This window comes from the organism of the source record quoted next, unplaced genomic scaffold, assembly GCF_019419815.1.
Source record: "Pyrus x bretschneideri cultivar Hongxiangsu unplaced genomic scaffold, Pyrus_bretschneideri_v1 Contig31, whole genome shotgun sequence".
NCBI lineage: Eukaryota > Viridiplantae > Streptophyta > Magnoliopsida > Rosales > Rosaceae > Pyrus > Pyrus x bretschneideri.
The window spans coordinates 4,772,153-4,786,085 of NW_025999624.1; the positions used below are offsets into that span (position 1 = coordinate 4,772,153).

The 13,933-nt window shown below is 38.7% G+C and overlaps 1 protein-coding gene and 1 pseudogene across 1 annotated transcript; one reads left to right on the plus strand and one right to left on the minus strand.

Annotated features, from left to right (window-relative positions):
* The first annotated feature begins 3,061 nt into the window (after positions 1-3,061).
* LOC103963910 (pentatricopeptide repeat-containing protein At2g22410, mitochondrial) lies at positions 3,062-5,304 on the plus strand. The gene has a single exon (XM_009376789.3). The coding sequence runs from the start codon at positions 3,258-3,260 to the stop codon at positions 5,265-5,267; it is 2,010 nt and encodes a 669-aa protein (XP_009375064.3). The 5' UTR covers positions 3,062-3,257; the 3' UTR covers positions 5,268-5,304.
* A 783-nt stretch (positions 5,305-6,087) lies between these two features.
* On the minus strand, positions 6,088-9,357 carry LOC103963909 (annotated as a pseudogene).
* Positions 9,358-13,933: the final 4,576 nt, after the last annotated feature.

The following is a 13,933-nucleotide window of genomic DNA, read 5'->3' on the forward strand; positions in this document are numbered from 1 at the left end:
TCTCTCTCGCAGCTCACCCTCTCCTCTTCCCGATCGACACACACACTTACCCAAACCCAATCCCAGACAATCGCTAACACCATCACCATCATCGTGTGACTCTCTCTCTCTCTCTCTCTCTCTCTCTCTTCGTCTCTGTGAAGCTACAGGGCACCCAGAGGGCACCCAAAACCAAGTCAACCAAACCCCCACGATTCTCGAGCTAAACCCGGCCACCTCCGGCCACTCCATGGTGTATTGAAGGTAAAAAAACACTTCCTCTTGCCTTGCACTTCATTTTAGTACTTGAATCGTGCCCTAGGGTGGTAAAACGCTGTCGACCAAAGCATAGGAGGCTCAGCCTTCATTCCGTTGAGAACCGAGTTAAAAGACCCACACCCAGACAACCCATGACCCACTAAACCTAGGCCTTTTGGGCCATGACCAACATCGGGCCTTTGGCCCGCTGAACATTCAGCTCACAAAACCCTAAACCCAAACACTTTTTATTTAAACCCCAAAACCCTTACCTTGGGTCGAACTTTCAAGCCCAAGGCCCAATGGAACCTAACCCAAAAACCCAAAGGAACCGGCCTTCGAGCCGTGTGAGCTTGGGCTTTCAACTCAAGATCCCAGGCCCAAGCCCAGAGGCTCAAGCCTAAGAACCCTAAATCCAGCATTCTTTGGGCCGGACTACAAAGCCCAAACCTGAAACCCATCAGTCCAAACCTTAGGCCTGATTGACCCGACCCAGACCCGTTGACTCATTATGACCGTTGACCTCAATTAACGCTGACCGTTGACTTCGGTCAACGTCTGATCGGTTAACGGTCAACGTTGACTTTTGTTGATTTTTTTCGAGTTTTGTCTAGGACCCATCCTAGGCTAATTTTGACGTCCTGGTCCCATTTTTCGAAATTCAATCATTTGAGTAAAGTTTTATTAATAAGACCCTTTATGTACTTAGGTGCAATTATTAACGACGATTCCGTCATTCCTATTTTGTACGGCTATTCGACGACGGAGTATTTGTGAGTGGACCCCTTCTAAAATGCATGTTTTAATAGTAAAAATGCATACATGAAAAACATGATTTAATGGTTTGGCTTTATGAGTAAATTAGATTTACACTTTATGATTATCATTCTTTACTGAAAATATTTTAGATTACCATATTTTATCAAATTTATGTTCTTTGTAGTATATATGATGGATGGCTATATACTATTTATGAACATGTTTTTACACTTCTTTGTAGTATATATGATGGATGACTATATGCTATGAAGATGTTTTGAGATATATACACCTAAGTTTGGAAAGACTATGTTCATTGATTTTGTGTGTATCTTGCGGTCATTGTTCTGCTTATGGGCGAAGATACTTGTAGATGGCTTCGGGCCGAGGGAGATTTATGTAGATGGCTTCGGGCTAAGAGATATATGTATTGGCTTCGAGCTAGGAGATATTAGCACAACGGGCAACTATGACACCACTACTTAGCACACTATATATGATATATGTATGAAGGTTTTATGGCATGCTAGGGTTTTCAGAAAACCTATTACATATTATGCTATTGAGTTTTCATAAAACATTGGGGGTTATTACGTTGATAACTATGTCAGTATTATATATATATATATATATATATCCACTTAGTCCACTCATGCTCGTTTTGCGCCCCCTTCAGGACATAGAAACGATGCCTACGATCCGCGATACGAGAACGAGGCCTATGATCCACAATATGAGGCATTCCCCTATCAGTGATATCTTATCATCCTTTTGCTTTGACATATATTGTAATAGCACCTCTCTATTTTACCTTTCGCTTGTACTCTGGATTAGTTGTATGCTCTAAACATGTCATGCATTACCATTAGATTCATCGTTGGCAGTTGAATATTATTATTGTATTTTGTAAGACTTATATTTGAATATTACTTGGCGTAGTTACGCTCGAAATTTATGTGCATGTTCTACATGTTCTCGGCATATGCATTCATGAAATGGTTTGGGTCACCCTCAGGTGTTGGTCAGCATGTGGCCATCTCGATGTCCCTCAGGACATCAGGATTGGGGCGTGTCAAGCCCCATCTGGCCAAAACCACCACATCAGGTGGGGCCTAACACGTGGAAATGGCTAGCTCGGTGGCCTGATTTGGTGGTTTTAGCCAGGTGGAAATGGCTAGCTCGTAAGCCCAGCCCACCTTTTTTTTTTGGTCGAATTATTTTCCTATAAATACTTAAGTCATTCCTACACCATTTCTCACATACTTTTCCCCATTCTATACCATCTTACCTCTTCCAATAATCTTTCCTATAATTTTTTCAATAATTTTCAAATGACCACCTCTTTCAATAATCTTCCAATATGTCCGAAAATCTTATTTTAATATGATAGTTTAATAATTAACCATATTAATTCAATTAAAATAATAAATTATTTTTGGCCTATGCCCCTTTGACATTCTTGGTTGGAGACGGTTTTTTGTCAAAGGGCTATGTTTGGCCTATGGCCTTTTGGCCCCTTCGGTTGGAAATGGTATAAAATATGGCATGATATTGTTCATTAAAATATAATTTTTGCAGGGCTACAGGGTTAAACATAGCTCTTTGGCTCTCATTCGATTGGAGATAGCCTGAAGGTCGGCCGAGAGCTAGGGAATCCTATTGCCAGAAGCTAACAAGCATTAGGATACGGCAATGAAGTACATGCGTACTAATTTTCGGTCGCGCGCAACACTTATGTCAGTGCGCCGCGTCTTCTTGTAGGTGCTCACCTTCTTTCTTTTGGCACACTAGCTCCATCTCCTAGGCCGCAAAGTTTCTTGCCTTCCATTGCCCAACCCCGTCCATTAGCAACTGTAGAGACACCTTTGGATCATATCTTAGCGCCTTCATAGGCACGTTCAGTTGATGCTGGAAGAGGTTGGTGAGATATTCGTTCTTCTTCTGCATCATAAAAGCCTACAAAATAAATAAATAAACAAAGGAAACCAATTAAGATTATCAATCATAATTTAAATCTTATTTATTGTAATGAAATTGACAATCAAAACATAGAGGGTGATATACTTACAAAAATGTGGTTCCCGATCCCGTTGCCATAATGGGCATGCGTCTCCCGCCAAACCTCCGGAAAGGCGAACCAGCAGCCCCCAATTTTTTCACGACACACACTACCCACCACAATTTCCAACCCTCAATTTCCGTTTTCTTTCATTTCATTTTTTACCTGTGAAGAATTTATGCTTAATTGGAGCTGATTTGTAATGTTTAAGCTTGTTGGTAATTTTTGGTGTGAAGTTTCAACTTCAGTCCCAAATCCCCTACAACGTCCCCTCTTCTCTCTCTTCCACACTCGCTCCCTCTCACCCCACAAAGACAAACCCACCAGTTGGAACACAACCCACACTTCAGTTCGAACAAACCCACTACTCTCCCTGTTCGAAACATGCAAATCCATGTCCCAGCTGAAGCAAATCCAATCCCAGATGATCCTTACCGGCTTAATCTCCGATGGGTTCGCTTCGAGCCGCCTTATCGCCTTTTGTGCGCTTTCAGAGTCTCGAAATCTTGATTATTGTATCAGGGTTTTATGCAATGTGCAGCACCCAAATGCGTTCTCGTGGAATGCGGCCATTAGAGGCTATTCGGAGAGCAAAAATCCGAGGGAAGCGATTGTATTGTATAAGAAAATGTTGAGGAATGGTGGGTCGAGACCGGATAATTATACTTACCCGTTATTGATGAAAGTTTGTGCTAATTTATCGTTAAGTTTTGTGGGTGGTGAGGTTCTTGGGCATGTGATGCATTTGGGTTTGTATTTGGATATGTTTGTTCACAATGCTGTGATTCATATGCTTGTTTCGTGCAGAGAATTGGAGGCTGCACAGAAGGTGTTTGATGAAAGTTGTGTGAGAGATTTGGTTTCTTGGAATTCTTTGATTAATGGGTATGTCCGATGTGGGTTGGCATGCGAGGCGTTGAGGATTTATCGGGAAATGGAGGTGGAAGGAGTGATGCCGGATGAAGTTACAATGATTGGGGTGGTTTCTTCGTGTGCTCAACTTGAAGATTTGAGTATCGGGAGACAATTTCATTGGTTGATTGAAGAAAATGGACTAAGTTTGACTATTCCTCTTGCTAATGTGCTTATGGACATGTATGTGAAGTGTGGGAATCTTGAGGTTGCTCGAGCTTTATTTGACAATATGAAAAAGAAAACTATTGTCTCATGGACTACAATGATATTTGGATATGCCAAATACGGGTTTCTGGAAATTGCTCGCAGGCTTTTGTATGAGATTCCGGAGAAGAATGTCGTGCCATGGAATGCAATGATTAGCGGCTATGTCCAAGCCAAGCATGGGAAAGAAGCTCTGGCTCTGTTTCATGAAATGCAAGCGAGAAATATACGTCCTAATGAAATAACCATGGTTGGCTGCTTATCCGCATGCTCACAAATTGGAGCACTTGAGGTCGGAATATGGATTCATCATTATATTGAGAAACAGGCTCTTTCGTTAAATGTTGCATTGGGGACTGCCCTTGTTGACATGTATGCTAAATGTGGGAACATCACAGAGGCTCTCAAGGTTTTCTGGGACATGCCAGGAAGAAACTCTCTGACTTGGACAGCTATTATTTGTGGTCTTGCCCATAACGGACATGCACATGATGCCATAGCTTACTTTGCAGAGATGATCAAAACGGGATTGGAGCCAGACGAGATCACCTTTCTTGGGGTGTTATCAGCTTGTTGCCATGGAGGTTTGGTTGAAGAAGGTCGTAAGTACATTTCGTTAATGAAATCGAAATTCAATCTTTGCCCCAAAGTTAAGCATTACTCTTGCATGGTGGACCTTCTAGGTAGGGCTGGACTTTTGCGTGAAGCAGAAGAGCTTATCAATAGCATGCCAATGAAGGCGGATGCTGGGGTCTGGGGTGCATTGTTCTTTGCTTGTTATGTTCATAAAAACGTTTTGATCGGAGAAAGAGCAGCTTCCAAGCTTCTTGAGTTAGACCCTCTTGACGGCGGAATTTATATTTTGCTTGGTAAAATATATAGGGAATCACATATGTGGGAAAAAGCAGAGAAGATACAGAATTTGATGAAGGAGCGAGGAGTAGAGAAGAGTCCTGGTTGTAGCTCAATAGAGGTGAATGGCATTGTTTATGAGTTTATCGTCAGAGATAAATCACACCCTCAGTCGAAACATATATATGATTGTTTGATTGAGTTAACAAGACAAATGGACCTTTATTTGCCAAACATTTAAATTAACATCACATCCAATATTATGCCCTTTTTGATCATTTTACTCAGTATCAAACACTATAACATTGCATTTTTTGGTACCCTTATATGCAATCTCATTCTAAAGGTAGTACATATATAGTTTAACTTAACTATACTTCTAAGCGCCACTTAGTATATTATTGTCTAGTGGTATTCCTCTTCACTTGTAAGTGAGAGGTTTTAGGTTCAATTCTTATCGAAGGAAAATTCGAACCAGTTTATTCTGACCGGCCCACTTCCTTAGTTTAAATACATGGTTATATTAAACATCAGGACCAAAGTGAGGAGTTAAGCTAATCTCATGATTCATGAACCATTTTGGTTAAAAGCCTTAAAATAAAATAAATAACAGTTCTTAGTACTTTGCCATGACCACCATGGTAGAAAGCAAAGACGCTTCCTATGATTATTGCATTATGTGGTGCTATTCACTCATTTTTACTTCTCACATATCCTTGTTGAACCTCTTCAATTCATTTGAGCCGACGGTCGGAAATTGAGAGGAGTGTGTAAAAGATAAAAAGGGATGGGTGGAGAGCACTACCCTTGTCATATATAGTTCTAATTGCTTCCCCGTTACTAGTCACCACAGGGTTTAGATAGTGGGTTATAGGTAGTTAATTGTTAGGGGAGGGAATTGATATGGACTGAACTTGCAGCAAGGTACGTAGACATGATTGTTTTCTGCCACTGTAGAGGTAAGGAGAGTTCAGCATTGTTAAATGTGTATGTTTAACGTGGACTGATGCCATCAAAACATTCAAGAAACAAAGAGCGAGAGAGAAGATTATGACAGCATATGAAACACAGCCTCAGATACCAACATTAATACATATAATTAAGCCTAAACATTTAACAGTAGGAGGTTGCAACAGCTCTTATAGCCAGGATAATGCGAACAAAACTCCCAGAATATGGTGTTTAGGGAGACGAAATCCTCTAAACTAGGTTATTCAGTGAGAATCCCATTAATTAATTCCAAAATTTTAAAATATAACTCAAGATATGAAATGATGTTTTCTTTCATCAATATCTGTAGCTATCTGGGGGTGCCGTTGTCCGTTCAGTTTTACTTAAGCTCCACCAGAACCATACTTCTTTCCGAACACTAGCACCTGAAGCTTGTCGTAACCTGCAAGCACACCCGCACCAGCAACTGCACGAAGAATATTAGCACCAGCACCCTTGAAGAGAGACTTCGCACCCTCGTTCTTAAGGATTTGAGAGAAAGCGTCGAGCGAGCTCTTGTACTTGACGGCTTCACCAGATGTCATCATCATCCTTCTACGGACAGTGTCAATTGGGTAAGATGCAAGTCCAGCACCGTTGGTGATAACCCAACCAAGACCAAAGCTAGCAAAGAAACTATCCTGAAATTTCCAAAAAAATGTGAGATAATCCCCATTAGTTTGTGTATATGGACAGTGGAAATATGACTTAGTGCACAAGCAATCCACTTACCTGCAACTTTCCAGTGAGGATCACAGGCTTCAAAGAATCATACATTCCAAAGTACAGACCACGGTACACAATGATTCCGACACAAGAAATGTTGAAGCCACGGTAAAGGCCAGCAATGCCATCTGACTTGAGAGTCTTTTTGTAGACATCAACCAGGCCATTGAATTGCCTCTCTCCTCCCTTCTTTGCAGCCTTGGAATCATTTGCAAGACGGGTACGAGCATAATCCAAAGAGTAGACAAAGAATAGAGAAGAGGCACCAGCAGCACCTCCAGATGCCAAGTTACCGGCAAACCATTTCCAGTAGCCATCCTTGTCCTTTCTGAAATTGAACAGGCTTTTGAAGTAATCTTTAAACGCAAAGTTTAAGGCCTGAACAAAGGGAAAACAACGTAAGCACACTGCTGTAAGACTCACAGATAAAAGAGATAGAGTGCGATAAAAAGATGGACGTAGTTACCTGAGTTGGGAAGTAACGGATGACATTTGCTGTGTTTCCTCTCCACAATGCTACCATCCCCTCAGTCTTTCATTGTTCGGCTAAAACAATCTCCAATTCCCTTGTAGGGTTCAGAAAGCCTGCCAGCCTTGATCATCTCATCCTGATTTTGAATTAAGAGCTTTACACGCTCAATTGGAGCAGCAGCAGTCTTGGATACAGCAGCAGAAACGCCACCCATTAGAAAATCAATTGCAAAGCCCGAAAATCCTTTCTCCTTTGGGGCTTCGATACACACAGGCAAGGCACGTGAACCCACCAACGGATCATTAGCTCGACATGCTTGGTTCATGGGATATTGCAATGCTGCATTTGAATAACTTCCATATGAAAAGCGCCTTTGATTGATAGAAGGCCTCTGGATAACCCCATAGTGGCTGGAACTCAGATGTAGCTCATGACCAGAAAACTTTTCCGTGATAGTTGGGTGCTGGCGCCTATCAGCCATTACTTAGAAAAGAATCAAACACCTGCAAACTCATCCGATCTTGTAATCAGAAAGAAGGCCAAGGGAAAATATCCACTACGATTCCAACAGTTTGACAATGTCATGCAAAATATAGAATTCGATGTTTCCAGACAGCAACAAATAAAAATTATACAAGTGATCAAACAAATTATAACAGAAACTCCAAGGGATTAACAGATCAGCAACAACAATGAACCCTAAGTTAAAAATTTTGAAAATATATGACCGAAACAGTTTTCAACTGTTGAACAATGTTAATCACGTAAGAATAAAAGGAACCAGCTGACAAATTGCTTCTCGATAACTCTAAAGCTATCACAATCCATCTGTTGCATTCCAAAGTTATAAAAACAACGTAAACTCAACATTTCCAGCTTGAAGTTAGCAAGATCATATGGGAATTCGTTGCTTAAAGTTTTAATACATTTCCCTAATAGACCATTTAAACTCATAAATAAATAAATAAATGAATAAAGATATTGGTTGAAATGATCATTTTACAGATCTCAAATGTTGGAATGACTATTGTTCAATCAATATGTCATCAGTATTTAATTTTGATCATATCAGCAATCGGAATAACCAAGCAACCGGGATTTGTATGATCACTTCAGCCAATTTCCCAAAAAACAAAAAAAATTTGGTAACACTGAGTCACTAACTGAATATGAACTTCTAAACATTATGATAAGCTTAATTATATGGTAAAAGGAATGAGTAGAAAGCGAGTGAAAGGAAAACTATATCGTTAAGAAAAAAGAAAAAATAAATAAACAAATCCACGCTTCACATAAAATGATAGGAGTAAGCAAAAAAAGGTTCAAAACCAATGAAAGCAATCGACCAAACGTGGATCACAAAGGGTGCCAAATATTTAGACTACTATTTTGATAGATTGGCACTTCTGAGTCCTGATCCAGCTTATTTTTGTGCTTGGTAATTGAGTTAACCAAATGAGAATGCATTAAACCACCGAAAGAGCACAAACAGTCGACGAAATGGAGTGCAAAAATCGCTACCCTAACCCTAAACAAGAACCAAAGATACATTCAACAAAATAGATATACCGTTTACACCAGTTGATGTATGCGATGCAGAGAGAGGAAGGGGAAGAGTGGTAGATTTATGCGATCCAAAATAAAAAACAGAGATCTGAAAAAACCGTTTTGATGATGGTTTATAACAAAAATGAAAATACAACAAAATATGTGAACTCCGAAAGTTAAGCAACATACAAGGTCAACAACATAAACACCACATAAAAAATATTAGGTCACAGAGAGAGAGAGAGGGGTTACCCTTTGAGCTTGGGAAGCGGAAGGGGAAAGGAGGAGAGGTTAAGGAGGAGATATGGTGGGAAGGCCAATGACACTCACAAGGGTTTGAAACCGAAATGAACACTCCCTCTTATGCTTATGGCCTCTGAATTTTTTTTTATTTAAATTTTTTGCCAATAGAAGAATGATTTTTTATTTTTGCTTCTTTTAAGCAAAGAGTTCTACAATATTTCCCTAGTGGCCCAGTGATTTGGAAGATAATCTACAGCCGTTGATATGGTAAAAATTAAATGTTTGTTTGGGAGAGATGAATGAGTGGACTTGGTGAGTATTGGATGCACCACTTTTTTAGGAAAGTTCTGCATTTGGCATGAAATTATTTTTTAGGAAACTAATGAAAAGAGCTTGAAAACATTGAGTTTTAATGATAAGGACAAAATAAAGGGTAAAGTGAATAGTATCAGGATTGACTTTTTAGTGTAAAAATATGGTTTTTCGTTAAAGTGAACAGTACCGTGAACTTTTCATTAAAACTTCCTTTTTTTTTCCTTACAAATTGGTATGGGATTAAAGTGATTCTTCGAATTTAGTTTGGTTGGTTCTTGGTTTGATTCAACAATTAGGTTGTGTTTACGAAATATCTTAGCTAGTAGCATTTTCGTGCTTTGAAATGACCGTTTTACATTTTTTGTTGACTGGAAAGTTCTTCGCTAGGCAAGTTTTAAGGGAATGTAAAATGCAAATATGATTGTTTTCCTCAAATTTACATCTTTAGGAGATGAATCTTGCCAATCAAGAAAAGAAAAGTAAATGAGATTGTAAATTTACATCATTCTCACTGGTGTAGATTCACATCTACATTTCCTGAAAATATGATTTTTACATTTCAATTTGAAGATGATGCTCTTGACAATTTGAAAAGCCCATTGAGTTCACGAACTAGATATTCAAGAACGAGTATGAAATTTCCTTCTTGTTTGGCAAGTACAATCATGAGAATGCCAATTGTGTTGCGTGGGTTTCAAACTCCCAGAATTCGAAGGCTTCATGGGCATTATTGGGATATGATTTATTGCATATGTGCACGATATTTTACACTAATGCTTCGTGATAGTAAGATGTTGATGCTAATTAGGCCACGTGTCTTGTAAAAAGACGTAGTTATAGTTTCTAATATTCATGTCTGGTTACAAATATTTTGTATTATTCTATTTACATTATATTGTACAGTAGTATCACGTCAATCATAATACTTCTGCTTAAATTTCACCATCCTTATTTTCACAGAGTTAGGAATTTAATTTCATTTTGACCTTTTAAACATATCTATCAAGCCAAAATGAACAACTACTTTAAATGTATCTATCAATCCGAAATGAACCTAACAACTCCAAGAACCTTCCTGGCCCACACCTTAAACCTTAAACCTTAAACCATAAACTTTCCCCACACACAGGAAAGCATGTTGAGAATGACATCTGCGGGTCTTGAATGACATAATATTTCAACATACACAAGACTAGGGATATTCAAAATATAGATCAATGCCCCAAGCACGCACCATTGACAGAATCACCCTTTCAAGTGACATTAGTATTAATTTTTACATAGAGTAAACATCAGAAATATACGTATTCTTGTAGTCTTCAGTGTACAATGAAAAGTACAATCTAGTCTCCTCTAAGCCTTCCTTTTATCATGGTCATACGCATTTTAATCATCACATAGTGCCTATCTTGTACATTGTCTAACAATTTAAAATATGCATATCTCCATGTCTTCTTAACAATTAAAGAACCAAACACTCCCCAAAATCGTACAATGAAACCTAGTGCGGTGAAAATATACAATCATAGAAATTCATGCTCATTGTCCACACCTTGGTTGTTCTTACTATCTGCATCAATGCCCTTTATTGGTAGACACTCATTCGGAAGTGGAGCACCACATAGTTTTGTATTCCCCTCAAACGTAGAAGCATTGCAACTTTGGAGTTGAGTGCTTGTTGGGCTTGGTCCTTCAAGATTATTGTACGACACATTGAAATATTTTAAGAAATTAAGGCTTGCCAATGACAACGGGATGTTTCCAGACAAATGATTTATGCCTGTATTTTTAATCATGTTTCTCATAGATTACACACACCAGGACTACCTGGTGTGAAATTATATCTCCCTAAAACAATGCATACTATTTTATGTGCACACACACCAGAAACGGAAGCATCGATTTTTATCGTGGTGGGAAGTGAAAACGCGAACTTCATGGCCATGGGATGCAAGTTCGACAGCCGCGTCCACGATCAGTCTTTCAGCTCCACCTACCCATCACATTCACAACATAAAAATCTCAATCCCAAAAACTCCTTCACAAAAACAACAGAAGGAAAGGAGAAGAAGAAGTTACCGATACCCAGATCGGGATGAACGATTGCAACGTTCAACTTGGAGCCTCCTTTCTTCCCCGCCATTTTTTCAGCTCCTTCTTTCTCCCCGTTTCTCTGCAGATTCTAATTCATAATCCAAGAGAAACCATTTCTGCTATGATGAACGAACACGATCAAGTGATCCTCAAAAAAAGAATCCGGATAGGATCCTCATCCCTGAATAAACAAATAAGTAATATGCAATGAGCAATTTAGGTCATCTCTAACCAAAAGAGCTAAATATAGCCTCGTCTAGAATTATAACCATGCAAAAAATTATTTTTAAATGAATAGTATCAGGCCATACTCGTATACTGTTTCCAACCGAAAGGGCTAAGCATACACCCCACAATAATTTATTAGTTTTAAGTTTTATATTTTAAATTTATTGGTTAATTTATTTAAACTACCTTTAAATGTTTTTAAATCAAGTCGTTAGATTTGAATTAATTATTGTATTTGAGGAGTTGTGCCCCAAAAAAAAAAAAAAAAGGCTAAGAGGAGGGTTATGTTTGGCTAGCCTGATGCCTCTTTGGCCAAATAATGGTCTGGTAGGCTCCATAAAATTATAGTCTAGTCATCAGTTTGAGAAGAATTTTTAGGCAAATCAGGATATTGTTTGGCTTTTGGATCTTGAGCCCTCTCCTTTGGAGATGATCTAAGGAGAGGAGAGATTGGATCACACATGGCCAATCAATAACTCGATTTTGAACTTGACACAAATGTTATACCTCCTCAACATCATATGCTAGTTGAATTTAAAATCTCTCACTTATAAAGTAAAAATGAATACTACTAAACCTTCGTACTAGTTGCTGGCCTCATTTAGTTATCGAGACAAGTACACTTGTAACCTAATTTAGTGATTGATTCATAAAACCTTTATTATCGAACCCAAAAAATCTAGCGAGGATCTAAGTTGAGAACCTTAACTTGAAAATTACATGTGGGATCCAGTTTGTAATATTTCATAATTTGAATCAACTATTTTTAGGGTCAGTTTGGGAAGAGCAACTTACTTGGCAGGAGCCGTGACATCATGTACCAATAATACAACGTCATGTAGATAGAAATTTACACGTGCCGTTATACCATTGACATGGAACATCACGATAACAATGTACTTGTATTATGTAAGTCCTCCTGTTTAGAGTAATTTTTTAAGAGTCAAATACTTGGGAAGAGGTTACACAAATAAACGCATTGAAAGTGTTTTTTTTTTCACAAAGTGATTATAGCCCTCTTAAGAACACTCTCAAATGAGATGAATCACACTTCAGAGTGACCTTTTAAAGGACATAAATTATCAAATACACACCATATGTGAAAATTGGTACGGAATATACGACCCTTGTAGCTTGTCTATTTTGAGGAGAGCAATTTACATGAATTGGCTACAGCACCACAGTAGCGTCCCAGTTCAATCACAAAATGTCATGTATTAATCTAGCTACGACATTGTGTTATTAGGCCAAGCGCTACTGTGACGTTGTACCAAGTCCATCTAAGTCATTTACCTATTTTCAGGAACTATCAAAGATTGTTCACACAAATCATTCAAATAAAAAATGAAGAAACTTACATGTGCCGTTATACCATTGGCATGAGACATCATGATGACATTATACTTGTATTATGTAAGTCCTCCTGTTTAGAGTAATTTTTTAAGAGTCCAAATACTTGGGAAGAGGTTACACAAATAAACGCATTGAAAGTGTTTTTTTTTTTCACAAAGTGATTATAGCCCTCTTAAGAACACTCTCAAATGAGATGAATCACACTTCAGAGTGGCCTTTTAAAGGACATAAATTATCAAATACACACCATATGTGAAAATTGGTACGGAATATACGACCCTTGTAGCTTGTCTATTTTGAGGAGAGCAATTTACATGAATTGGCTACACCACCACAGTAGCGTCCCAGTTCAATCACAAAATGTCATGTATTAATCTAGCTACGACATTGTGTTATTAGGCCAAGCACTCCTGTGACGTTGTACCAAGTCCATCTAAGTCATTTACCTATTTTCAAGGACTATCAAAGATTGTTCACACAAATCATTCAAATCGAAAATGAAGTACTTGTTAAATTGTAAATCGAATAAATAGACGGACATTGTGCACTTCATAAACCCAACCTCAAACCAACCAACGATGCAGTGAGGCACACCATTAGCTTCACGTCTCGTCCATTTCCGTTGGAAATCCTCAAATACGTGCTGCTTGTGTCTTTGTCAACAAGAGACGAAAGAGTTCCCAAGCACCCGTAATTATTTCACCGTGCTAAGCATGTTATAAGGTTGGAGAACCCCAAACTTGCAGCAAGATTCAAGCCTTCAATAGCAGCACCTCCTCTGAAAATACCTAACTCATCTCGAATCGCTACTCCGAAGCCAGCACTCTCCAAAGAACCACACCAAGCACCATCAGAATTCACCTTAACAAAATTCTATCAGCAGGGCACCAAAACTCATTAGTAGCATTAATATGTGGAGCCTCATGTCTCAAGAAAGC

Coding starts and splice junctions, on each gene's coding strand:
- LOC103963910 (XM_009376789.3), top strand. CDS start 3,258: ATGTTTAAGCTTGTTGGTAATTTTTGGTGTGAAGTTTCAACTTCAGTC.